The sequence below is a fragment of the Phocoena phocoena genome, chromosome 10 (genome assembly GCF_963924675.1).
Source record: "Phocoena phocoena chromosome 10, mPhoPho1.1, whole genome shotgun sequence".
Classification (NCBI taxonomy): domain Eukaryota; kingdom Metazoa; phylum Chordata; class Mammalia; order Artiodactyla; family Phocoenidae; genus Phocoena; species Phocoena phocoena.
In genome coordinates, this window is record NC_089228.1 from 49,268,319 (window position 1) to 49,296,057 (window position 27,739).

Consider the following 27,739-nt stretch of genomic DNA (forward strand, 5'->3'; position numbering starts at 1 on the left):
TTATTTATTTATTTTTGGCTGCATTGGGTCTTTGTTGCTGCGTGCAGGCTTTCTCTAGTTACTGTGAGCAGGGGCTACTCTTTGTTGCGGTGAGCGGGCTTCTTATTGCGGTGGCTTCTCTTGTTGTGGAGCACGGGCTCTAGGCATGCAGGCTTCAGTAGTTGTGGCATGTGGGCTCAGTAGTTGTGGCTCGCAGGCTCTAGAGCACAGGCTCAGTAGTTGAGGCGCACGGGCTTAGTTGCTCCGCGGCATGTGGGATCTTCCCAGACCAGGGCTCGAACCCGTGTCCCCTGTGTTGGCAGGTGGATTCTTAACCACTGCGCCACCAGGGAAGTCCTCCTTCGTTCTTTAATGAAACTACCTTCTAACTTGGACTGTAACAAACCCCTTGCATCTTCTCTCCCTGATTCGCCCTCTCCCTCCAATGGGTTGGTGCTTTGGCCTGGTCTACTGTTGGCCTTTGACCATGGCTTTAGAGTCACCCATCACAGTGGCCTTTGAAATATCTTAAATGTCCGTGATTCCAAACATTATTTAAAAACACATCAGAAAAAAAAAAATCAGAAGATCTATCCTTTAATTTTAGTATTGAATTTTGATAAAGCCTCGACAGCAGAGGTGGCTGGAAAGGGGGGCCTAAAATATCTGGAGGATTCTTCCATCCTACTGCAAGCTGCTTTCATTCCTTTCAGAAGAACAGTTTCTCAGTTCAAATTATGAAACTCCCTGAAGTGCATGAGCTAGTGGTGAACGAGAGCTAGAGAGAGGGGGCAGGAACAGCCGTACTAATGACTGTCAGTTAATTTTGAGCATCTTCAGTGTACACTCTGGGTGCTTCAAGGACATCTTACTGACATCTGTAAGGTGGATGTTCCTTATTCAGTGTTTGCGGGTACTGACCCTGGAGCTCAGGGTGAAGTCCTTTGCCTGAGGCCGCACATCCCCCTGGTGTCTGACCACTGAAACCCTGGCTCTGATTGCTCAGTGGAACTTGGGTGAGTTTTTAAACTCTGGTTTGCTCACTTCCAAGTCAGTCTAGGGACATGGCTTCTAAGGATTTGTTTTCAGAGAATAATAAAGGATGCTAACGTTCACTGAGCATCCACTGTGTGCCAGATACTTAATATGCATTATCTCAGTTAATGCTCTTAACAGCCCTGCTGGGAAGTGTGACATTTCTGTTTATCACTTGGGGACTTAATGCTGCGAACCATTTACCACACAGCAGAGGAATCTTTCTGAACCAGGAACCAGGGTGTCTCACTCCTTGCTGAAAACCAGTGCTTCCCGCGGCACTTGGGGTGAAACCAGCCTGCCCGCCCCCAGCTCATCACTCTCCTCCCCTTCGTGGCGCTTTGGCCACGCTGCTCCAGTGCTGACCCGACCTCCTTGAGCTCTCACCCCTTTGCTCTTGCTGGTCCCTCAGTGCAGGAACTCTCCGGCTTCTTGTCACCCAGGTCTCAACTCGGATGTCGCCTCTTACCAGAGACCTTCTTTGTCCATTTAATCTAAAGTTCTCTTGCTTCCCCTTCATTCTGTTACCTTGTTTTATTTTCCTCACAGTATTTGTTGCTACTTAAAATTATCTTTCTTCGGTTGCTGTTTGACTCTCCCACTAGAAAGGTAGCATGGTGAGGGCGGGCACTTTGTCATGGCTGTGTGAGATTGGTACTATAACAGTGCCCGATGGACGGATGGATGGAGGGCTGAATGAATGAGATGTGATGAGGTCAAAGCACTTGATCGAGACCCTGCACGTCTCCGGGCTGAGCCAGACTCCAAAGCCCTGCTGCCTGCAGTGGCCACTAATAAGGCTTGAGGGGTGTCAGAGAAGCAGTATCTGGGAGGACATCCTGATCTGGCTGGCCGCCTCCAGCACAGGGAGCCCTCCCCAGATGTGGAGAGCCGGCACAGAGAAGCTGCTCCCTTCTCCAAAATGCAAGGAACAAAATTTGACTGAGTTTGAAGCAGTTTTTTAAGATAGTTATGAGCTGCCAGTTCCTCGTTTACTTTGCAGAAAAAGACATCGGGAAGGCTCTGATTTGGAAATGGTGGAGGATGCATCCCAAAAGGAAATGACAGCAGCTTGTACCCCCCGGAGAAGGATCATTAACCTTACCAGCATTCTGAGTCTCCAGGAAGAAATCAGTGAGCGGGGACATGAGAGTACGTAAGTGCTGAGGGCTGCCTGCGACTCCCAGGGCCAGAACTGCTAATGTGAAGGTTTGGGAAGTGCAGGAAGCGTTTGTGTTGGGACAGCCTCTGCAGTGTGCTGAACAAACCTCGCTTCCTTTAGTAACCCACAGCAGCAGCAGCTGAAAAATAATTTTCAACTGGGAGAGAAGGGAAAAAGTAGTCTCTGGTTTTAGTTAGAATTAATTGGTACTCTCGTTAAACCAGAGGAGTCAGAGTAAAGTGGTCATTTAAATAATCTTCAGTTTGATTTCTGTCTTAGCTAAAAGCAGCACGGCCTGCCCTGGGCGTGCTGTTGCTGAAAGTGCACAGGCTCTGGGGGGCCCTAGTTTGTATCTGGGTACTACTGCTTCTGTTGTGTGACCTTAGACTCATGACCTAACTTTTCTGTGACTCAGTTTTTCCTCATCTGTAAAATGAGATTAATTTCACGCTTGAAGATTATTGTGCTGGTTAGAGAGAAAATGTAAGTAAAACACTTGGTACAGAGTAAGGAGTCAATAGATATTTTTATATCCTAAAGATAAAGTGAAAAATCATTATCTTCCTCAGAAATAGCTTTCAGAACACCTGAGTATAAAACTCCATTTGAGTCCCCATTACTCCAAAACTAACTTTATGGTTTTAGTAATGGAAGGGGGCTCGTCACCTCCCAGGGATGAACTGACACAGGGACTGAGGTGTGTGATAGTGACTTGGCCCTAATAGCAGTCCTGACCCCACTTGATGAGTTACAGTCGTGCTCCAGGTGGAGCCATCATTGCTGGGCTCCACTGGGCGGCTCTGCACTTGAGTCTACACAGTTTAGCCCTGGCCTTGCCATTTTTCATCTACTACACATTTCTTTCTTTCTTTCTTCTTTTTTTTTTTTGTGCAGTACACGGGCCTCTCACTGCTGTGGCCTCTCCCGGTGCGGAGCACAGGCTCCGGACGCGCAGGCTCAGCGGCCACGGCTCACGGGCCCAGCCGCTCCGCGGCATGTGGGATCCTCCCGGACCAGGGCACGAACCTGTGTCCCCTGCATCGGCAGGCGGGCTTTCAACCACTGCGCCACCAGGGAAGCCCTACTACACATTTCTTGATTAAACAAGTTAACATTTTATAGCAGTGTTGAAAGTTATCTTAAAATATGACAACCTGGACTTCTAAAAGAAATGAGTGAGGAATCCCCTGGCGGTCCAGTGGTTAGGACTCTGCGCTTTCACTGCTGAGGGCCCGGGTTTGATCCCTGGTCAGGGACCTGAGATCCCACAAGCTGTGTGGCGTGGCCAAGGAGCAGTTTAGTGCCTTTCCCACTGACTGTTAGCCTCCTAAACAGCTGCTCTGACTCAGAGGCCCCTTACATCTTCTCTCTCAGTTACTGCTTGTTTGAATGAATGCAGGAAGGCCTCATTTTGCCTTTCCTTGCCCGTTCTTTCTTTTCTTCGCACTCTGGGCCTTTGTGTGTCTGCATGTGGGGAAAGGCATAGAGGGCCTGTTCCCTTGGAAGGCTATATGCTTCCTGTGACTAAGGCCTTGCAACTTGCAGATGGCGCTGCCAGTTGGCTTCTGATTTCTGTTTCCGTTAAGATTTGCTCCCATTGCTCTTTCCCTCTGTTATTGGCCTTCAAGCTGGGAGCTTTTAAAACCATTTTAAATAATTAAGAGGAGGTTGGGCCATGACTTGATTTATTTAGCAGCCTTCCTCACAGTTGCTTAATTGACAGACTCCCTCAGATTTGGAATTTACTGCGTTTTCTTTAAGGATTTGTATTCCTTATGCAAAGCAGGCTATTTAAAGTTACAATTTCAATAAATTTCTGAATAGTTGCAAACTGTTTTCAGTGCAGTACAAAGCTAACCTGCACCAGGTTTGGTCAGGTTTGGAGTTCATTGATGAAGTGCTGATGAATCTAAATGTTCTGAAATTGTATGTTCATGAGTGTTACCTCATTTAATTCTAGAATAGTCTTGTGAGGGAGGCAGAGCGGATGCTGTTATCTCTGTTTTAAAGATAAGGAAATGGAAGATGGAGAGGACAGATTAGTTGGAACATCCCTACAAGGCAAAACTGGCCTGGGTGCCTGCCCTGTGGAGGGTGGGTCGTTACTGGTGTGGCTTGCATCAGAGATGCTAGCCCAGTATTTAGGTGCAAAACTAGATCAGCTGCTCTAGATCACATGTTGGGATGAGCACAGCATGTGATCCCTGATCCCTCAGACTTGAGGCTATTTTCAGACATGCAGGGTAGGGTCTACAGAGGGAGTCCCAGTCCTGGTGTGGGGAGTGGGGTGAGCACTTTGGAGCCAGGAGGACTCTGCTGAAGCCCCTGCCAGCTACAGCATTCCGTAGCTACTCAGAAGTCTGTTCACCTTTGTGGGGCCTTTCCCTGCTCTGTGAAATGGTGTTCCTGCTACAGCCCTTACCGGGCTGTTGTGGTGAACACCTGAGACGCCATGTGCAAAGGTGGGGGTGGGGTGCCGCTGCCTCGGGCCCTGCTCACTGCATCTGTTGATGCGGCCCCAGGCGGGGGTGCTGCTTGTCTCTGAGTTGAATGCCTACGGGGATTTCTCTGAAGCTCAGATCTGGGGAGGCAGGCCAGAGCCTGGCTGTGCCCCCACAGAGCTGTGACCCTGGCCCAGGAAGGAAGTAAGATGCTTTCCATTAACGATGTTCTTAGTTGCACTTATTTGTGTGATTATTTCATCGCAGTACCCGGCAGAGTGCCTGGCTTGGGGACTCAGGAGATCTTTGCTGAAGGAGGGATTGGGAGGAGCTGCCTCAGAGGGGAAGCTCTGGAACCTATTTTTGAGGGACGTCAGAGTTGAATGCTCTATCAGACAACTCTGGAGTCTTTGGATTTACCCAGTCCTCCTGGGTACACTTTCGAGCAACCAACGAGGTTAATTTCTGGCCCGGTATCCCGTCACGTGTTCCGTGGAATTAGGCTTATCCTGGATTAATAATGACTAAGTTACTTATTGCCAGTCACATAATTTTGATCTGTTAAGGAGGATGAGGAATGTCATAAGTTATTTGCTATCGCTTGAATCTGAAAATGTGCTTAGCATGTCATCCACAACTTTATTTTCTTGATGTTTGGTGAACAGTCCTGGGTTTAAGTGTACACACTCTTCTATGGTTTGTCACCATGTAACAGCTTCTTTTGGTTCAAGAAGTCAGTTTAGGGGGCTTCCCTGGTGGCACATTGGTTCAGAATCCGCCTGCCAATTCAGGGGACACAGGTTTGAGCCCTGGTCCAGGAAGATCCCACATGCCGTGGAGCAACTAAGCCCGTGCGCCACAACTACTGAGCGTGCGCTCTAGAGCCCGTGTGCCGCAACTACTGAAGCCCCCGTGCCACAACTACTGAAGCCCGCACGCCTAGAGCCTGTGCTCTGCAACAAGAGAAGCCACCGCGATGAGAAGCCCACGCACTACAACGAAGAGTAGCCCCCACTCACCGCAACTAGAGAAAGCCCATCTGCAGCAACGAAGACCCAACGCAGCCAAAAATAAATGATAATGAATAAAAATATTAAAAAAATCTTAAATCGCCCCCCCAGAAGTCAGTTCAGCAGATATTGCACCTCGCTGAGCCCTGAGGCAGAAAATGCATTGAATGCACTCAAACCCCTGTCTTAAAGGAGTCTATGCTGTTGGGGGGCGGGTGTTTGGTAAATCGTCCGCTGTGACATGAGGTAGAATGAGGGACGTTCTGGAACAGAGACAGAGGCCGCGTCACCAGGGTGACAGGGTGACATCTGCCTGGAAGGGCTGCTTGATCAGCTCAGGCAGCAGCCAGAGGCCCTGGCGCCCGGGGGCTGCCAGGAAGCAAGTTCCACATGTGGCCCTTAGGAACCAGAGGACAGCTCACCCTTCCTTCAGGTGGCTTTACTTGCTTCTCAGAGAACGTGCTGAGACCCTAGGCTGCTGTTGTGAACTCAGATGTGTGGTTTGGCTTTGAAGCACAGAGCATTTGGTCCTATTTTGCTGCTGGCAGAATGGCAGGGAAACGCCCACAGACCTCCAGTGCTGTGGGCGTAACTAGGAGAGGAATAAAGCACAGGTTCTAGAGGTCCTGATAGGAGGCCGGAATGGGTGCAAACAGCCTCATGGAGCCCAGGGAGGAGAAGCCCTGCCTGTCCTCCTTGTCAACCTCCTGCCTGGCTTGAGCCCCCTGCAGGGAGCCAACGCCCCCCTCGCGGCCCCCTGCCCAGGCTGGGCCTTTGGTGGCCTGTGGATGTGTCAGAGCATTGATGAAAAATCTGTATGGAAAAATCTCTGACCCTTTTTTAGTAAATTACACTGCTTCTCTTTCCTCCAGTGCCTCATTATTCAGGATTATTTGATGTTCTCTAGCTTTTAAAATAATCATTTTCCACCTACGCAGAATATCCTGTAGAGACATTGAATTTCCAGTGGGAACAGAGGGGAACACTTATTCTAAAAATGAGGAAAATAAGCCTCTTTCTGCAGGGGGAGCAGAGTGTTGCAGAACTTATGTAACAATGTGAGAACTCATGTGTGGTGTCCAAGCTTAAAAAAAAAGTACAGTAAAAATGTGATGTACAGGCTTATGGCTGTCCCCAGACCCTTGCCCTGCTGTCTCCACCCCCTCTCCCCTGTCCCCCTTTGTGGTGGTATGTTTACTTCTTCCATTAAATATATATATATGTACACATACACACACACACTCAGATAAATTAGTAGATGCAAAATCATGCTTATGAAACATAAGTAGGATCTACAGGAGAAAACAAATGAATGCTAACTTGAACAGCTCGTTGCCATCACCTGTGCAGCCCTGTGTGCTCTTTCCCTGTCCAGCCCCTTCCCTCCTCCCTTAGGGTAACTGTGACCCTACATTTTGTGATTATTATTTCCTTTCTTTTATTATAGTTTTACCACCCATATTTGTAGCCCTACAAAATTTATTGTTGTACAAATTTTAAACTTTGTATAAAGGGAATTATATTGTTTTTCTGCAGTGTATATAAGTATACACATATTCCTAAAATTCATCCATCTTGCTACGTTCTGGTTTACTTTTTCTGCTTGTAATAGATTCCACTTCCTGACTTTGCCACATGTTTAGTCATTCATTCTGCTATGGAAGGACATGTGGAGGACTCCAAGGGTGTCACCCCTGCCTCTCAGCCCCCAGCCCCTTTCCTGGTCCTGAGCAGATCAGGAGCTTGGCACACTGGCCGGGAAGCTCTGTGCAGAGTAGACACACACTTAGAGTTACTGCTGGCTTGTAAAGTGACAGCTTGTTTTCCAAACGGGTCGCTAAGTGTGTGGTCCCACCAGCAGTGTGGAGAGTTGCTTTGCTCCACTGTTTCTCTGGTGTTTGATATTGTCAGACTTTTTACCAGTTTGGTGTTAGTGAAAAGGTGTCTAATGGTGGTTTTCATTCATGTTTCCCTGATCACTGATAAAGCTGAGTAGGTGTATTTCCTCTTCTCTTAAGTGCCTGTTCTAGTTTTCTGTTCATGTTTCTGTTGGGTGCTTGATCTTTTCTAACTGATTTTAGAAGTTCTTTATATGTTTATTCTAGACAGTAATCAGTTACGTGAAAATATCTTCCCTCAGTTTGGGGCTCATGTGGTATTTTTTTAATGAATGCTCCCCCCCATATATATTTTTTAAACTTTTTAATATTATTTTTTAACATTTTATTTTATATTGGAGTATAGTTGATTAACAATGTTATGTTAGTTTCAGGTGTACAGCAAAGTGATTCAGTTATATATATCTATCTAAAGAATAGATATATTTATCTAGTCTTTTCCAAAATTTTTTCCCATTTAGGTTATTACAGAGTATTCAGCAGAGTTCCCTGTGCTATACAATAGGTCCTTATTAGTTATTTATTTTAAATATAGCACTGTGGGCATGTCAATCCCAAACTCCCAGTCTATCCCTCCCTGCCAAGTTTGTTTTCTAAGCCTGTGAGTCTGTTTCTATTTTGTAAATAAGTTCATTTGTATCATTTTTTTTTTAGATTCTGTATATAAGTGATATGATATTTGTCTTTCTCTAACTTCCTTCACTTAGTATGATAATCTCTAGTTGCATCCATGTTGCTGCAAATGGCATTATTTCATTCTTTATAATGGCTGAGTAATATTCCGCTGTATGTATGTGCCACATCTTTATGCATTCATCTCTCAATGGACATTTAGGTTGCTTGCATGTTTTGACTATTGTGAATAGTGATGCTATAAACATTGGGATGCACGTATCCTTTTAAACTATGTTTTTTTCCAGATATATGCCCAGGAGTGGGATTGCTAGATCATATGGTAGCTCTGTTTTTGGTTTCTTAACGAATCTCCATACTGTTCTCCATAGTGGCTGTATCAATTTACATTCCCACCAGCAGTCTAGGAGGGTTCCTTTTTCTCCACACCCTCTCCAGCATTTGGTATTTGTAGACTTTTTGATGATGGCTATTCTGACTGGTGTGAGGTGATATCTCATTGTAGTTTTGATTTGCATTTCTTTAATAATTAGTGATGTCGAGCATCTTTTCATGTGCCTGTTGCCCATCTGTATGTCTTCTTTGAAGAAATGTCTATTTCGGTCTTCTGCCCATTTTTTGATTGGGTTGTTTAGGTCTTTTTTGATATTGAGCCGCATGAGCTGTTTGTAAATTTTGGAGATTAATCCCTTGTCAGTCGTGTTGTTTGCAGATATTTTCTCCCATTCTGTGGGTTGTCTTCTCGTTTTGTTTATAGTTTTCTTTGCTGTGCAAAAGCCTTTGAGTTTAATTAGGTCCCACTTGTTTATTTTTGTTTTTATTTCCATTATTCTAGAAGATGTATCAAAAAAGATATTGCTGTGATTTATGTCAGAGTGTTCTGCCTGTGTTTTCCTTTAAGAGTTTTATAGTATCCAGTCTTACTCAAAATGGGTTAAAGACATAAATATATGTCTTCTTTGGCGAAATGTCTATTTAGGTTTTCTGCCCCTTTTTTTTATTTTCGGTACGCAGGCCTCTCACTGTTGTGGCCTCTCCCGTTGCGGAGCACAGGCTCCGGACGCGCAGGCTCAGCGGCCATGGCTCACGGGCCCAGCTGCTCTGCGGCATGTGGGATCCTCCCGGACTGGGGCAGGAACCTGTGTCCCCTGCATCGGCAGGCGGACTCTCAACCACTGCGCCACCAGGGAAGCCCTTCTGCCCATTTTTTGATTGGGTTGTTTAGTTTTTTTGTTATTGAACTGTATGAGCTGTTTGTATATTTTGGATACTAGGCCTATTGGTTGCATTGTTTGCAAATATTTTCTCCCTGTTTGTCGCTTAACTTTCTTCTGTTTATGGTTTCCTTTGCTGTGCAAAAACTTCTAAGTTTGATTAGGTCCCATTTGTTTATTTTTGTTTTTATCTCTATTGCCTTGGGACACTGACCTAAGAAAACGTTGGTACAATTTATGTCAGAGTGTTTTGCCTTTGAGCTCTTCTAGGAGTTTTATGGTGTCATGTCTTAATGTTTAAGCCTTTAAGTCATTTTGAGTTTATTTTTGTGTATGGTGAGAGGGAGTGTTCTAACTTCATTGATTTACATGCAGCTGTCCAGTTTTCCCAGCACCACTTGCTGAAGAGACTGTCTTTTCCCCATAGTATATGCTTGCTTTTTTTGTCAAAGATTAATTGGCCATAGGTGTATGGGTTTATTTCTGGGCTCTATTCTGATCCATTGATCCATATGTCTGTTTTTGTCCCAATACCACGCTGTTTTTTTTTGTTGCTGTTGTTCTGTGTTTATTTATTTATTTATTTGGCTGCACTGGGTGTTTGTTGCAGCATGTGGGATCTTTAGTTGTGGCATGTGGGCTCTTGGTTGCGGCATGCAGTATCTAATTCCCTGACCAGGGATCGAACCTGGGCCCCCTGCATTGGAAGTGCAGAGTCTTAACCACTGGACCACCAGGGAAGTCCCATACCATGCTCTTTTGATTACTGTCACTTTGTAGTATGTCTGAAGTCTGGGAGGGTATGGCTCCTGCTTTGTTCTTTTTCTTCAGGATTGCTTTGGCAATTCTGGGTCTTTTATGGTTCCATATGAATTTTATGATTATTTTTTTAGTTCTGTGAAAAATATCATGGGTAATTTGATAGGGATTGCATTAAATCTGTAGATTGTTGTGGGAAGTATGGCTATTTTAACAATATTAATTCTTCCAATCCAAGAGCATGGGATATGTTTCCACTTCTTTGAATCTTCAGTTTCTTTTATTAATGTTTTATAGTTCTCAGTGTATAGGTTTTTCACCTCCTTGGTCAGGTTTATTCCTAAATATTTTATTTTGGGGGGTGCGATTTTGAAAGGTGTTGTTTTTTTACATTCTCTTTCTGATATTTCATTGTTAGTGTAAAGAAATGCAACCAATTTCTGTGTGTTAATCTTGTATCCTGCTACCTTATTGAATTCATTTATCAGTTTTAGTAGTTTTTGTGTGGAGTCTTTAGGGTTTTCTGTATATAGAATCATGTTATCTGCATATAATGACAATTTTACCTCTTCCCTTCCAATTTGGATACCTTTTATTTCTTTTTCTTATCTGATTGCAGTGACTAGGTCTTGCAATAGTATGTTGAATAGAAGAGGCGAGAGTGGGCATCCTTGTCTTTTTCCAGATTTTAGTGGGAAGGCTTTCAGCTTTTCACTGTTTTTAGTATTATATGGGCTGTGGATTTGTCATAAATAGCTTTTATTATGTTGAGATATGTTTCCTCTATGCCCACTTTTGTAAGTTTTTTTTATCATGAATGGATGTAGAATTTTGTCAAATGCTTTCTTTGCATCTATTGAGATGATCATGTGGTTTTTGTCTTTTCTTTTGTTTCTGTGGTGTATCACGTTGATTGATTTGCAAATGTTGAACCATTCTTGTGAACTTGGGATGAATCCCACTTGACTGGTGTATGATCTTTTTTATGTGTTGTTGGATTTGGTTTGCTAATATTTTTTTGAGAACTTTTACATCTATATTCATCAAAGATATTGGCCTCTAATTTTCTTTTTTGGTGGTGTCTTTGGTTTTAGTGTCATGGGTGATGGTGGCTTCATAGAATGTCTTTGGGAGTGTTCTTATCAATGTTTTGGAAGAGTTTGGGAAGGATCAGTATAAGTTCTTTGTAGGTTTGGTAGAATTTGCCTGTGAAGCCATCTGGTCGTGGACTTTCATTAGTAGTGATTGGTCTGTTCAAATTATCTGTTTCTTCTTGATTCAGTTTTGGTGGGCTGTATGTTTCTAGAAACTTGTCTATTTCTTCTAGGTTGTTGTATTTGTTGGCATGTTCATAGTATTCCCTTATGGTTTTTTGTACTTCTCTGGTGTTGGTTGTTAGGTCTCCTTTTTCATTTCTTATCTTGTTTATTTGGGTTCTCTCTCTTTTCTTCTTGGTGAGCCTGGCCAGAGGTTTGTCGATATTGTTTAACCTTTTAAAGAACCAGCTCTTGGTTTATTGATTTTTTTCTATTTTTTTTAATCTCTATTTTATTTATTTCCTCTCTGATCTTGAGTATTTCTTTCCTTCTGCTGACTAGGTTTTGTTCTTCTTTTTCTAATTCTTTTAAGTGGTATATTATGTTGTTTGAGATTTTTCTTGTTTTTTGAGGAAGGTCTATATGGCTGTGAACTTCACTCTAAGAAAGGGTTTTGCTGCATCCCATAGATTTTGTATGGTTGTATTTTTATTGTCATTCATATCAAGGTATTTTAAAATTTTCTTTGATTTCATTATTGACCTGCTGGGTTTTTTAGTAGCATGTTGTTTAGTCTCCATGTAATTGTTTTTTTTTTCTTTCACTGTTGTGGCCTCTCCCGTTGCGGAGCACAGTCTCCAGACGCACAGCCTCAGTGGCCATGGCTCACAGGCCTAGCTGCTCCACGGCATGTGGGATCTTCCCGGACCGGGGCACGAACCCGTGTCCCCTGCATCAGCAGCGAACTCTCAACCACTGTGCCACCAGGGAAGCCCTACATGTAATCGTTTTTTTCCAAATTTCTGTGGTTGATTTCTAGTTTCATGCTGTTGTGGTCAGAAAAGATGCTCGAGACAATTTCTATATCCTTAAATTTGTTGAGGCTTGTTTTGTGCCCTAGTATGTGGTCAATCCTAGAGAATGTTCCATATGCACTTGGAAAGAATTTCTTTTTTTTTTGGATGTAATGTCCTGAAAATATCAATTAAGTCTAATTAACTGTTCTATTGTATTATTTAGGATCTCTGTTGCCTCACTGATTTTCTGTCCAGAATATCTGTCCATTGATGTGAGTGGGACGTTAAAGTTTCCTACTGTTATTGTATTTTTGTCAATTTCTCCCTTTATGTCTTTTAGTATTTGTCTTATGTATTTGGGTGCTCCTGTATTAGTTGCATATATGTTGACCTGTATTAGGTGCATATATGAATGTAATAATCCTCTTTTTGTATTAATTCTTTTATTATTACATAGTGTCCTTAGATCTTTCTTCGTGGCTTTTGTTTTAAAGTCTATCTTGTCTGATACGAATATTACAACCCCTGCTTTCTTTTCATTTCAGTTTGCATGAAATACCTATTTCCATCTCCTCACTTTCAATCTATGTGTGTCCTTTCCTCTAAAGTGGGTCTTTTGTAGGCAGCATATTATAGGCTCTTGCTTTTTTATCCAATCTCCCACTCTGTCTTTTGATTGGAGTGTTTAGTCCATTGACATTTAAGGTAATTATTGATAGATATGTATTTATTGCCATTTTAAACTTTGTTTTCCCTTTGATTTTATATTTCTTCTTTGTCCCTTTTTTGTTTTTCCTTTTGTGGTTTGATGATTTTCTTTTGTATTATGCTTATGTTCTCTTCTTTTTGGTTTTTGTGAATCTATTGTATGTTTTTGATTTGTGGTTACCATTTTTCAAGTATATTAACCCCTTCCTATATCTACTTGTCTTAGACTGGTAGTCATTTAGGCTCAAACATATTCTAGGGAATGAAAAAAAATCTACATTTTCTTACTTTTCTCCTCCACATTTTATGATTTTGATCTCCTTATTTACATCTTCATGTTCATCCTTTTGCTGTTTCATTGTGGTTATTATTAGTTTCACAGAATTTTTTTTTAATCTGTGTACTGGCTTATTTAGGTGATTTGCTTTCTGATTGTGATTTTCTCTTTCCTATGGATTCTTTTCTATTTAGAGAAAACCTTTCAATATTTCCTTTAGGATAGGTTTAGTATTGCTGTATTCTTTTAGTTTTTGCTTGTCTGAGAAATTCTTTATCCCTCCTTCTATTCTAAATGATAATCTTGCTGGGTAGAGTATCCTAGGTTGCAGATGTTTCCCTTTTAGGACTTTGGATGTATCTTTCTACTCCCTTCTGTCCTGCAGTGTTTCTGTAGAGAAATCAGCTGATAGCCTTATGGGGGTTCCCTTGCCTCCTTTGTTTTTCTCTTGCTGCCTTTAGAATCCTCTCTTTAACTTTTGCCATTTTTATTATAATATGTCTTGGTGTAGGTCTGTTTGGGTTTACCTTGTTTGGGATCATCTGTGCTTCCTGTACCTGGATATCTGTTTCCTTCTTTAGGTTTGGGAAGTTTTCAGCTGTAATTTCTTCAAATACATTTTTGATCCCCTTTTCTCTTTCTTCCCCTTCTGGACTCCTTATTATGCATACATTGGCACAATTTATATTATCCCATAGGTCTCTTATGTTGCTTTCTTTTTTTTTTTTTTTTTTTCATTTGGCTTTCTGTCTGCTGTTCTGATTGGGTCATTTCCATTATTCTATCTTCCTGGTTACTTATTCATTCTTCTGCATTATTTATTCTTCTATTCATTGTCTTTGGTTCAGTTTTCATCTCAGCAAATGAGTTTTCTAACTTTTCTTGGTCCCTCTTTATAGCTTCTAGTTCCTTTTTACAGTACTCTGCATTTCTGTCAATAGCCTTTCTAAATTCCTTCAGTATTTTCATTATCTCCTTTTTGAACTCAGTGTCTATTAGACTGAAGAGGTCTGTTTCATTGTTTGTTATTTCAGGGGAATTCTCTTGGTCTTTTAATTGGGAGTGGTTCCTCTGCTTCTTCATTTTACTTATAGTTCTCTTGCTCTATGAGTTTAGGAGAAACAATTATCTGCTGTGGTCTTGGAGGGCTATTTATATGTGGAAGCCTCCCTGTGTAGCTTGTGTGGGTTTAAGAGTTTTTGGTGTGAGGTCTGTTTTTAGTCTGGATGTCTGCTACCTCTTTCCTTAGTGTGTGCTGGCCATTACCTCTTGATAGTGGATGTGCAGATATTGTGGCTGGTGCCTGGTCGTGGAGTTCTCAGTGGCAGTGGCAGCTCACGTGTGCCCCCAGAGCGCATGGTTAGAATGGAGGTGGTTCGGGACTGCTCCTGGAGTCTGGGAGGGCAAGGTGCACAGCTCGAGACTGCTCCTGAAGTCCAGGGAGCAGCAGCGACTTGTGACTGCTCCTGGAGCTCGTGTAGGCAGTGTCTTGCTGCCTTAGAGCTCTCGCGGGTAGAAAGGCTGTAATGGTGGTTCCCGCCCCTCCCCTCACGCACTACTGACACAATGGCACCTGGCCTCTAAGGCAGCCCAGACTTCCTCTGCATACACCATCAGGTGTGGTTGCACCAGGCTCCAGCCCCTTCAGGCTGTTTCTGTGCAGTCCATCCCAGTCCTCTCTCTGGGTCTGATCTCTGAAGCTCAAGCTTCCGCACCCAGCCCCCGCCTGTATCAGCAGATAGGTGTCTCAGGCTCAGAAGTGCAGAGCTGTGGTACTGACTGTCTGTGCATGTCTTTCTCTGCTGTGTTCTCTGAGGTTCTGAATCTCCCCCTCTGTCCTGGTTGATTCCCCGCTGGTGACGGGACATCCCAGGCTACGGGAACCTTTCCTCTTTTACAGCTTCATCCCAGGGATGCAGGTCCTGTCCTGATTCCTTTCTCGCTTTCTTATTTATTTATTTATTTAATTTTTGCCCTACTTGGTTATGTGGAGATTTTCTTGCCCTTTCAGAGGTCTAAGGTCTTCTGCCAGTGTTCAGTAGGTATCCTGTGAGAATTGTTCACATGTAGTATTTTTGTTGTATCTGTGGGAGGAGGTGAGCTTCACGTCCTAGTACTCTGCCATCTTGATCACTCCTCTGCCACACATTGGCCTTTTAATCTTATTTAGGAAATTCTTTCTATCTCTGGGATAATTAAATCTATATTCTTATATTATCTCCTAAAATGCTTATACTTAAATCTCTAGTCCACCTGGAATTAATTTTTGGTATATGGTGTTACAGTCACAGTTTCCATGTGAATATCTCATTGTTCCATGTTATGTTGTTACTGTCAGTTTGTTTGGGTTTAACCAATATTTTCTGCTCATAATTCTTTTCCTCAGACCTTTCATGGTCTGCCCTAAGCACCTCCTTCTGTGGGGCCTGAGATGGCAAGCTGAGTTTTGCTTTGTCTAATCCATCTTTATTTTGATAAGTTTCTTTGCTGGGTTTAAAATTCCAGATTGGCAATTATTTTTTCTCAGTGCATTGAAGGTGTTGTTTTATCAGTCATTGGCTTCTACTGTTGCTGTTGAAAATTCAGCTGTCAGTCTTATATTTTAATACTTTGTGGGTATTCTCTCTTTTCTCTCTGAGAGCTTTTAAGATCTCTTTAGTATCCTGCTTATCTCAGGTGTGGATTTTGTTGGGCTTCCTGGAGCTGAGGTTTGGTGTCTTTCATCACTTCTGGGATATTCTCTGATCTTTTGTCTTGAGAGTCTCCAGTTACTGTCTCTCCCTGTCCCCTGCCCCTTCCGGGACTTACTTACATATTTATTCTTCTCCATATTGCATAAGCTATCTTTCATATTTTCCATCTCTTTGTCTCTCTGTGCTGCATTCGGATAATTTTTTTAGATCTACCTTACCATTAATTACCTTGCCAACTTTGTCCACTCTGTTCAGTCTATCTTGATTTTTTTTTTTAAAGAGTATTTTCCCCCTTTATTGTGGTAATGTTCATGCCATTTTTTTTTTTTTTAGACGATTTATTTAATTTTGGCTGTTGGGTCTTCGTTTCTGTGCGAGGGCTTTCTCTAGTTGTGGCAAGCGGGGGCCACTCTTCATCGCAGTGCGCGGGCCTCTCACTATCGCGGCCTCTCTTGTTGCAGAGCACAGGCTCCAGACGCACAGGCTCAGTAGTTGTGGCTCACGGGCCTAGTTGCTCCACGGCATGTGGGATCCTCCCAGACTAGGGCTCGAACCCATGTCCCCTGCATTAGCAGGCAGATTATCAACCACTGCGCCACCAGGGAAGCCCCAGTCTATCTTGATTTTTAATTTCAGTTATTATACTTTTTATTTTTAGAAATTTTATTTGTTTTTTTTGAAATCTCCTTGATCATTTTTAATAGAAATTATTTTTATTAACTTTGGTTTAAATTTTTAAGATTGAGTCAGAATAAAATCATTTTCCCCATTGTTTACCATGGTATTTTGACCCCCCACCTGTTAGCATATTAAAATACAAAAGATGTTGTATCACGTGACCTTGCCAAAGGTGCAGATAGAGACAGTTCTACTTTTTTCCTTTCATATTTTTATACTGTTTCCTTGCCTCACTACAGTGGTTAGGACCCCCAGTACAACGTCAAATAGGATGAGTGAGCATGGGTGTTAATTATCTTGTTCTCCATTGTGGAAAGAACACATTCAGTATTTCACCATTAAACATGATGTTAGCTGGAGGTTTTCCATAGATGCCCTTTTCAGATTAAGGAAGTTATTTTCTGTTCCTAGTTTGTTGAGAGTTTTTAATTATAAATTGTTGTTGTCTAATACTCTTTCTGTATCTAAAATGATCATGTGTTTCTCATTTATTCTGTTAATATGGTGAGATTTTCCAGATGCTAAATCACCTTGCTTTTCGGGGCTTATCTCTTCTTGATTGTATTATTCTTTTTTTTTTTTTTTTAATATATTGCTGGATTTAATTTGCTGATGTTTTGTTTAGGATTTTTGCACCTATGACTGTAAAGGATATTGGTCTAAAATTTTCCTTTTTTCAGTGTCTTCTCAGGTTTGGTATTAGGGTTATGCTAACCTTGTGAGGTAGGAATTATTCTTCCTTTATTTTTTGAAAGAGTTTATGTAAGATTGGTGTTATTTCTGTTTTTCTATTTATTTTTTAAATTGCACTATAGTTGATTTACAATATTGTTTCAGATGTACAGCAGTCAGTTACACACACACACACACACACACACACACACACATATTCTTTTTCAGATTCTTTTCCATTCTAGGTTATTACAAGATGTTGAATATAGTTCACTGTGGTATGCAGTAGATCCTTGTTTTATATATAGTAGTGTATATCTGTTAATCCCATAATCCTAATTAATCCCCACCTGCTTTCCTCTTTGGTAATCATAAATTTTTCTTTGTGTGTGAGTCTGTTTCTGTTTTGTAAATAAGTTTATTTGTATTATATTTTAGATTCCACATGTAAGTGATATCATATATTTGTCTTTCCTTGATCAGTTTTGATAGTCTCCTGTCACTTATTCAATGTTTTAATACCTCTTAAGCATACTGAACATGCTTATTATTTTATCATCTTTGCCAATATTTCCAGTCTCTAAAACTTGGCAGATGTGATTCTGTGATTTCTTCTGGATTCTAATTCTTGGTGCCTAGTTTCTTTGTGTGTTTTGTAACTTTTTGACCACTAAGTCCTGGTACTTTATCTGTGAGGAATTATTTGAAGTCTGGGTTGAAGATGAATTTCTCCAGAGAGAATTTGCATTTGATTCTATCAGGAACCTGGAGGAACAGTCAGCCCTGGAATCAGTTTAAACTAAAATCTCCACTTTAAGTTGTCAAGCAACCTGCTTAGTGTGAATCCTGGCTGCAAAAGAGGGGAAGTGGCCTCCTGTTACAGTCCACATTTCACACCATTCCTAGGCTTCTGTTTTTCTTTCTCTACACCTCAGAGCCTGCAAAAACTGAAGTTCTTGATACCTGCAGTTCCTCCAGTGTCTTGGGATAAAGCTGGTTTCAGAGCTCTTGTTACTTCTCTGGCTTCCTGCTTTGTCTTGGATGGTGATCTTTGAGTATTCCTAAATCTTTTGGCAATTCCTTGTTGCATTTTGAAAGATTAGTTCTATCTTATTCCTTCTTCGTGTGTACTTTCAGCAAGAGGTTCCATTCAGGTACCTGTTTGTTGTCTCTAGTTCTGGTGCTTTGGGCTGCAGAGAGGTGTTGGTGGGGTGCAGTTACTGACCTGTGTCTTGTTTTCCAGCTCTCCGGGAGGTGCTGCGTAACCACTCATTTGTGGGCTGTGTGAATCCGCAATGGGCCTTGGCACAGCATCAGACCAAGTTATACCTTCTCAACACCACCAAACTTAGGTAAATCGGTGCGAATGTGAAAAAAGCAGAGCTGCTAGAAGAGTAGTCCTGGAGGCAGAGGCAGGAAAACCTGGGGAGAGCAGGATGACATAGTTGGAAAGGGCCCTGGCTTTAGTCACATGTCGTTTCACATCTGGGCTTAACCATTTACCATTTATGTGACCATGGACAAGTCACTTTCCTAATCTGTGTCTCGGATTTCTCATCTGTAAGATGAGAAATTTGGGTTATTACTACTTAACTTGCAGGGTTTTGTGAAGGTAAAATTACATGAGATGCCTGGGTTTGGTAGATGCCCAGTGCTCAATAAAAGTTGGCTGCTGTGAACTGGGTGCTAAGGGCTTAGTGCTGGTGGAGCATTGCAGCGTGTGCTGTGTACAGCAGGGTACTGTGGGAGATGCTTTGGCGGACGTCTGCTGCACCGCCCACTCTCAGCCCTTTAAGTCCAACTGATTGGATTTAAAACCGGGGTCACGTCCCTGCCCTCCCTATACAGCCCATATTTTTTAAATGGTGAGTTGTAAAAGAAGTCATTTATAGGATTCTTTGCAAGTGGGGAAAAGGTGAGCAAACAAAAACTCCTTCTTAACTTTATCACTACTGAGTGTTAGAACCTTTTACAGCACCAGAGGGGTGGGGACAGAGCACGGGTGATGACAAGGCAGATGGTCTTAGTGGTCTGACCTGTGTGCAGAGGCCGGCCACCAAAGCCCTGGTGGAGCAGGAGATCCCAGGACTGTTAGAAAGGCCACCGCGAAGCAGCACATCTCTGTCCTACCCGTCTCGGGTTATCTCTCCCATTTTGTCCCTACTGCTTGGCTCTGAAGCATGGATTCAGCTTTTCCTTAATGTCACTTCATTTTTATTTTCAGTGAAGAACTGTTCTATCAGATTCTCATTTATGATTTTGCCAATTTTGGTGTTCTGAGGTTATCGGTAAGTTTATTTCCTGGTTCTCATTTCTGAAACTTCAACAACTGGTCATTTCTGAAAATAGCTCTGCCTTATTATCTTATTTGTAGTATATTAAATTTTTCTAAATATGCTTAGAATAGTTTATTGTATGATTTGCATATGGAGGTATCTTCATATAGTTTTATACAAAGCAGAACAGTCATTTGGTAGCCAACTTAAATGTTTATTATTATTATTATAGAAATTAATACATATCTACTTAAGAAAACTTGGAAAGAGATAAAAATAGAAGTAAACATTCTTTAAAGCCCATGACCCAAACACAACTCCAGCTAACAAGTTTAGTCCATTTCTTTCAAGACCTTGTCATTGCCTAATTTTAATTTAGAGTTAAAAATCATACTATCTATGTAGTTTCATGTCTGCTTTTTACATCTGACATACTCTACAAAAAACCCTCTGGAATTTTTATTGGGATTGTGTTGAATCTATGGATCAATTTGGGGAGAAAATCTTTTGTTAATTTATCCCTTAATATTTCATATTTTTTGGATACTATTGTGACATTTTTATAAATTGTCAATCATTTGTTGCTAGTATCTAGAAATACAAGTGTTTTGGTACATTAATCTTATATCTTGTGACCTAGTTAAACTCACTTAGTAGTTCTAGTAGCTTTTTTATTGACTCCAGCAGATTTTCTACATAGATGATCATAGCATCTGTGAGTAAAGACAGTTTTATTCCTTCCTTTCCAATTTGGATGCCTTTTCTTACTTTCTCTTGATTACACTGGCAAGAAGCTTAGTACAAGGTTGAACAGTAGTGGTGAGAATGGAAATCCTTCTCTTATTCCTGATCTTGGGGGAAGCATTCAGCTTTTGACTATGAAGTATGCTTTCTGCCATCGGTAGGTTTTTTGTAGATGACCCTTAGGCGGTTGAGGAAGTTCCCTTCTATTCCTTGTTTGCTCAGAGTTTTTATTCAGGAATGGATGCTGAATTTTTTCAGATGCTTCCTCTATATCTGTTCAGATAATTGTATGGTTTTCCTTTTTTTAGTTTGTTACTATAGTGAATTACATTGATTGATTTTCATATTTTAAACCAGTCTTGCATTCCTGGGGTGAACCCTGCTTGTACATGATGTATTACCCTTTTTATATATTACTGGAATTGATTTGTCAAAATTTCGCTTACAACTTTTTTTTTTGGCTGGGCTGCGCGTCTTGTGGGATCTTAGTTCCCTGATCAGGGATTAAACCCAGGCCCCGGCAGTGAAAGTGTGGAGTCCTAACCACTGGACCACCAGGGAAGTCCCTTGTTTACAACTCGTAACATCTGCATTCACGAATGATATTGGTGTGTAGTTTTCTTGTATTGTCTTTGTCTGGTTCTGGTATGGGGTAATGCTGGCCTCATAGAATGAGTTGGGAAATACTTTTTCCTTTTCCATCTTCCAAAAGAGTTTGTGTAGAATTGTTTATTCCTTAAATGTTTGGTAAAATTCATCAGTGAAGCCATCTGGGCCTGGAGATTTCCTCACAGGAAGATTTTTAACTAAAAATTCAATTTCTTTCATAGATACAGAGCTATTCATGTTAGCTTTTTCTTGAGTGAGCCTTGGTATTTGGTTTCTTTCAAGGAATTTGTCCGTTTAAGTTTTCAAATTTATTGCCATAAAGTTCAGAATATTTTTTATTCTTTTAATGTCTGTAGATCTGTACTGATGTACTGTACTCTGTCATTCCTAATCTTGGTAATTTATATCTTTTTAACTTGATCAGTCTGGCTGAGGGTTTGATCTCAACTGAATTTTTGTTTCATTGATTTTTCTGTTAATTTTCTGATTTCTATTTCATTGCTACCTGCTCTGATCTTTATATTTCCTTTCCTCTACTTACTTTAAGTTTAATTTGTTTTTCTGTTTCAGAAGCTGAGGTCACTGATTTGAGATCTTTCTTTTCTAGTATAGGTGTTAAGTACTATAAATTTCTCCCAAGTGCTGCTTTAGCAGCTTCCCACACATTTTGATAAGCTGTTTTCATTTTCATTCAGTTCAGAATACTTTCTAAATTCCCTTTTGATTTTTTCTTTGACCCTCGCATTATTTAGAAGTATATTACTTAGTTTCTAATTACTTGGGGATTTTCCAGAGATCTGGTATTGATTTCTAATTTAATTCCATTTTTAAAAAGTTATTTGTTTCATTTTATTTTTTGGCTGCATTGAGTCTTCGTTGCTGAACATGGGCTTTCTGTAATTGCTGCAAGCAGGGGCTACTCTTCGTTGTGGTGTGTGGGCTTCTCATTGCGGTTGCTTTTCTTGTTGCGGAGCACGGGCTCTAGGTGCGTGGGCTTCAGCAGTTGTGGCTTGTGGGCTCTAGAGCGCAGGCTCAGTAGTTGTGGCGCACGGTCTTAGTTGCTCCTTGGCATGTGGGATCTTCCCGGACCAGGACTCGAACCCATGTCCCCTGTGTTGGTAGGCGGATTCTCAACCACCGCGCCACCAGGGAACCCCTTAATTCCATTTTTGCAGAGAACATATTGGAATCCTTTTACCTTATTGAGACTTGTTTTGTGGCCCAGAATATAGTCTATGTTGGTAAATACTTTATGTGCACTTGAAAATGGGCTTGTTGAGTAGAATATTCTATAAATGGCAGGTGTATCAAGTTGATAGTGATGCTCAAATCTTCTGTATCCTGATTTTCTTGTTCTGTCAATTATTGGGGTAAGGATATTGAAGCCTCCATGTAGTTGTGTCTATTTCTCTTCACAGTTGTGTTTTATCCTTCATATATTTTAAAGCTCTGTTATTGAGTGCATAAACATTTAGGATTGTTAGGTCTTTTTGTTAATTGACTCCTCTGTTATGAAAAAGTAAGAACAGTGTATTGTGGGTTTATAATATGTAAAATGTATGACAACAGTTACAATGTCTGAAGGAGAGAAATGGAAGAAAATTTAGGCATCTTATTTTTCACAATAGATTACTGTCTTCTTCCTAATCAGATGATTTACCTGAAATGTCATTCGATTTAACTCACTCTCCCTCCCCCTTGCTTTAGTTATGGGTAAGGCAGTAGGAAGAAATGAATGATCTGCTTCGTGTCTGCCTTGTGATTTTCTAGAAATACGAAATTGGGGTCCTTAAAGCTACACAGAAGTAAAGTGCCTCCTCACGGCCTCGCCTTCCCACCTGTTCAGCAGGTCTTTTTGTTGGTCACACCTTCTCTGTTGCAATGGCCATTGGTGAGGAGGAGGATGAGCTTCTGTTGTGGATTTTCAGGTGTTTTCTTTGGAGGAACTGCAGAATGAGTGTTAGATTTGTCGCTTCTCACCTGCTGTTGTGAAGATGGTTTTGTGGGAATTCAGGCTGCGTTGGATGCCCTGTTATGCTCACCCCTAATGTTTTTGATCCTTCCTAGGAGCCAGCACCACTCTTTGACCTCGCCATGCTTGCCTTAGATAGTCCTGAGAGTGGCTGGACAGAGGAAGATGGTCCCAAAGAAGGACTTGCTGAATACATTGTTGAGTTTCTGAAAAAGAAGGCTGAGATGCTTGCAGACTACTTCTCTTTGGAGATTGATGAGGTGGGCGACGGTCATTTTTATACCTCCATTGTATTCTTCAGATAAGAGTCAAGTTCTGTAGTTGGTCCAGGATCAGGACAAGAAGGCTGGGCCCCCTCTCAGAAGCAGCCTGTGACCTCTGTGACATCTTCACTCCCTATTTGTGTTTCTAGGTTCCACAACTTTTATCATCCATTTGTGCCCATTCCTGTCCCCAGGGTGCAGGACCCAGGCAGGAGGGAGAGCTGAATCCCACTGCCCCTGCAGGCCCCAGTGAAGGAAATGATGCTTTGCCACTTGCTCTCCTAAGAGGTTTCTTCCTCTTACCCCTTGATTTCTGGGGCTTTCCTTGATGTGTTCTTTGGTTGGTGAGCAGATCCAAAGAGAAGGTGGCTCTGCTACATGTCAGGACAGAAAGCTCCGAGTGCTTAGTTCTGCTGCCCCCAGTGCCCAGCCTGGTCAAGCACCTGGTTGCCCAGAACGGCTGGTCTGAGGACAAGACCTGGAGGAAGCACCAGGGAGAATTTGTTTAAACTGTAATGGCATGATTTTTTATCCCCTGTCCTGGCCTTTTTCCACAAGCAGGAAGGGAACCTGGTTGGATTACCCCTTCTGATCGACAACTACGTGCCCCCCTTGGAGGGTCTGCCTATCTTCATTCTCCGACTGGCCACTGAGGCAAGTGATGGAGCCAATCCTGATGACAGTCCTGTGGGTGTGTGAGCGTGTGTGTGGGGTGGGGGCGGGGAGGGCACATGGCCCTGCTGTCGTCTGTAATGATGAAGAGGAAAAGGGTAGCATGGCTAAGGTCCCTCTCATCCCTGCCCACCCACAGCAATACTCAGTAGTTCCAACTTACAGCTTTAATGCCTAAAAAGTCACGTTTAGTTTTTAAGTTGTCTGTTATCTCCATTTAGAAATGAAATGTGTTTAAAGCACGTACCTATGTTGAGGTATTGAATTCTCTCTTTGGAGCAGGTGAACTGGGATGACGAAAAGGAATGTTTTGAAAGCCTTGGTAAAGAATGTGCGATGTTTTACTCCATCCGGAAGCAGTATGTGTCTGAGGAGTCGACCCTCTCAGGCCAGCAGGTATGAGGGTGCGCACTGGTGCCCGGGACTGGGGGCACAATCTTGCCCTCTCTAAATTCCTAGGATCCGCTGCATATAAGCTTCAAACACAGTGGTCAGCTCTTACGAGTTTTATTTCCTTCTGAAATATAGAAGGTGCCTCCAGAGTGACCTCACCATCAGATGTACAAACACAAGCCATTGCAGTGAGAAATGGGAAGTTTCAGGGCTAGTGGGTGGACTGTATCTCCCATTGTGAGCCCGGAAGTGTGTAGCCTTAGCCTTCAGGTTCTGGGTCAGTCTCCCCAGTCTCTTTCGGCTTGTGCCTCACTCTGCCTCTGACCACTGCTGTGCCAGGGGGACACGGCTGTACTTGGGTCAGGGCCCCAGCTCTTACGGAAGGTCAGCCTGGGTTCCTCATGTTTCTGTGTCAGATGACAGTGCTCTTTCAATCCACAACTATTTCGGAGGCTTTGGCTGGGTGGGGGAGAGGGGACTGAAATACAGGAGTACCTCAGAGATTTTATTGGTTCCGTTTCAGACCACTGCAGTAAAGCTAGTTGCGCAAATTTTTTTGTTTCCCAGTGCATATAAAAGTTATGTTTATACTGTATACTGTAGTCTGTTAAGTGTACAGTATATAGCGCTGTCTCTAAAAAGCCAGTGTATATACCTAAATTAAAAAATGCTGTTAGAAAAATGGAGCCAGTAGGCTTGCTCAATGCAGGGTTGCCACAAACATTCAATTTGTGTTTAAAAAGAAAAGAAAAAAAAAAAACCCGCAACAGTCTGCAAAGTGCAGTAAACTGAGGCCTGCCTGCAGCGTAAGAATGGAAGGGTGGGTACTCGATACACGTAACTGGCTCGGTGATTGCTCCTAGTCCTCCTCTAAGATGACATGCTGTTGCTCCAGCTTCATGGGTGAGGAAGCTAAGGGACAGTTTCAGCGGGTGCTCAAGGGTTCCCAGAGCCTGTGGGTGGTGGAGCGGAGATCCAGTCCCAGGTCGTGTTGGCCAGAGGCCCTGGAACCATCTCATTCCAATGGAGGCAGCAAGATAGCACACTTACCAAACTGTGCTGAGAGTATCCCGTTTGACTGGGAACACTGACTTCAAGGTGAGGAAGGATGGATGGGAAAGAACATCTTCTTTTACATGAGGCAGCCTAAGGCTTAGATGTAGGAGGGGAAGGGTGGAGTAAAATAATCCTCATTTATTTTTTCATTTCTTACCTGTGGAGCTTTTTGGGAAATAGAACGACATTGAGACTCCAAATTTAGTGGTAATTACGGAATGCACTTCCTACTACTGCCATCCAAACATTATGTTAGATCCTGCTACAGTAAACACACTCTCCCTGAATGGTAACAGTTTCCATGGGAGGAAGCGTCACAAAAGCCACGACTGATTCTTTTCTTCCATCTCATCTCTCTGCTCAGGCCTGTAGGATCCTTGAGAGGCTGGCCTAGAAAAGACACTTCACAAGCATTAGGTCACACAGCCCATTATCAGCCACCAAGACTCTCCAGGCCCAGTGCACATCAGCCAGGAAACCAGTGTAGACTGGGATGTGAACATCTAACATGTCTCTTTCAGAGTGAAGTGCCCAGCTCTACTCCAAACCCCTGGAAGTGGACTGTGGAGCATGTTGTCTATAAAGCCTTCCGCTCACACCTTCTGCCTCCGAAACATTTCACAGAAGATGGAAACATCCTGCAGCTTGCTAACCTGCCCGATCTATATAAAGTCTTCGAGAGGTGTTAACTATGGTCGTCTACGGCCTCTGGGATGGGTCGTTCTTCCTCTTTATCCCGACATTGGTAGGTTGAACTCACACTTGCATTTTAACTAGTAGCACTCCTTCATGCATGGTGGATTGACTATAAATAAAGTCAAATTTGTCCTAACATGGTTTTTTATTTAATTTCATTACTCTTGAAATTTTCCTAGATCCATTTTCACCTAGTGTATACTGATTGTGTTGAAGAATCCCAAAAGTAGTTTGAAAGCCTCCTGGACGTCTGATAAGAATTCTAAAAGGGCCTTAAAGACTTTATAGATCATGCATTGATTCGATTCTTTCTGTGTTCTGGTGAATTTCTAATACCAGGTGATAAATATTATGTTGGTTCAGGTGCCTTTTTAAAAAAGAGGTCCTGAACCTATAAGAGGTGCTGATGACATTGTCAATTCAGCTTTCTGCATAGTCACTCTATTAGTACCTTCAGTAACCAAAGCTAATTAATTTATTCTTAATTTAAAAATTTGAAGAAAATAGTTCTTATCCAGTCCAAAACAGGCATGAGTTTTTAAGTTAGCTCACTTTGTTAATGGCTATCAATACTACCAGCTTAAGATAAAGGAATTTCTAGGTATTCTTGTTTGAAGGGTGTTGTAAAAATACAAACTGAAACTGTAAGTACCATTAAAATAAGCTACCTTAGTATTAGCCTGCATTAATAGAAATGTGCAGTCAGCACAGGGAGGAAGAATGCCTGTAGTTTTGAGGTAAAGTCCAGATTACAAGGCTCAGTGAAGAAAGTTCTGTGGAAAAGAAGAGTCTATTTTACGAGAAGTGGAACCATTCCATTTGGAAAAGACTGGGACAACAAAACAGCTCCAGGAGGAGCACAGGCTGAGTGACCGTGGGTGGAGAGGAAGAGGGATTTCCAAGGCCTCAAGAGGTGGACTACACGATGTTTCAGTTCCAGGTATGTATGGGATTCTAGGATAAATCTGCATTTCAGAACATGCCTCGTCACTGCCCACTCCCACACATCAACTGAAAGAAAACTTATAGGAAATCATCTCAAAATATGGAAACCAATTTCCTGAATTATTTTATTTTTTAAAATTTATTTTTGGCTGTGTTGGGTCTTCGTTGCTGCTTGTGGGCTTTCGCTAGTTGCAGCGAGCGGGGGCTACTCTTCGTTGCGGTGCGTGGGCTTCTCCTTGCGGTGGCTTCTCTTGTTGTGGAGCATGGGCTCTAGGTGCGTGGGCTTCAGTAGTTCTGGCGCATGGGCTTAGGTGCTCTGTGTTATGTGGGATCTTCCTGGACCAGGGCTTGAACCCGTGTCCCCTGCATTGGCAGGTGGATTCTTAAGCACTGCACCACCAGGGAAGCCCCTGGTTTCCATGTTTTAAACACAAAGAGCTAATTATTCTAAAGAAGGGAATCATTATTAGAGATTTTATTCATATTTAAGTTAACTTTATTACCTAGTTTCAAGTCTAATTTTATTTGATGTGGCCTTAATTCATTAGACTTTCCCCCATATTTTTTCCGTGTAAACAAACACATTGAAGATACAATAATCATTTCCATAAAACCACCTCAATTCTGAGAGCAAAAGAGAATCACAAATACTGTAACATGGCTACGACTCGATGATAAAATCCTCTTAAACTGGGTGCCTTTAAAGATGAAACTGAAGTTCTTAAAAGAAATTCTATATTCCAGATTATTTTTCCTTAAGGAGAGAAAAGAGGGGTGAGCTAGGTGGGCATGATTGCCAATGACTAGTTTTAAAGGCTCCTCTAAGAAAATGAATGTGTCAGTAGCCAACTGTAGTCAGCAAAAGGGTGTATTTAATAGAATCTTCAGGCCGACTTCCCAC

General features: G+C 42.1%; 1 protein-coding gene and 1 non-coding gene across 8 annotated transcripts in view; one reads left to right on the top strand and one right to left on the bottom strand.

Moving 5' to 3' along the window:
• Window positions 1-26,029, top strand: part of MLH1 (mutL homolog 1) — a 51,188-nt gene extending 25,159 nt beyond the window's left edge. For 2 of the 7 annotated variants that reach the window (XM_065886031.1, XM_065886026.1), the window contains exons 13-19: window positions 2,018-2,166; window positions 18,456-18,564; window positions 19,437-19,500; window positions 22,909-23,073; window positions 23,638-23,730; window positions 24,031-24,144; window positions 25,719-26,029. In XM_065886031.1, the coding sequence (XP_065742103.1) occupies window positions 2,018-2,166; window positions 18,456-18,564; window positions 19,437-19,500; window positions 22,909-23,073; window positions 23,638-23,730; window positions 24,031-24,144; window positions 25,719-25,886 (862 nt within the window). In that variant the 3' untranslated portion in view covers window positions 25,887-26,029. Of the gene's footprint in view, window positions 1-2,017; window positions 2,167-18,455; window positions 18,565-19,436; window positions 19,501-22,908; window positions 23,074-23,634; window positions 23,731-24,030; window positions 24,145-25,718 lie in introns of all 7 variants that reach the window. The other 5 variants (XM_065886025.1, XM_065886028.1, XM_065886027.1 and 2 more) reach the window with 5 other exon arrangements.
• Window positions 10,040-10,112, bottom strand: TRNAG-UCC (transfer RNA glycine (anticodon UCC)). Its single transcript has one exon. It is a non-coding gene; the product is annotated as a tRNA-Gly (tRNA).
• Window positions 26,030-27,739: the final 1,710 nt, after the last annotated feature.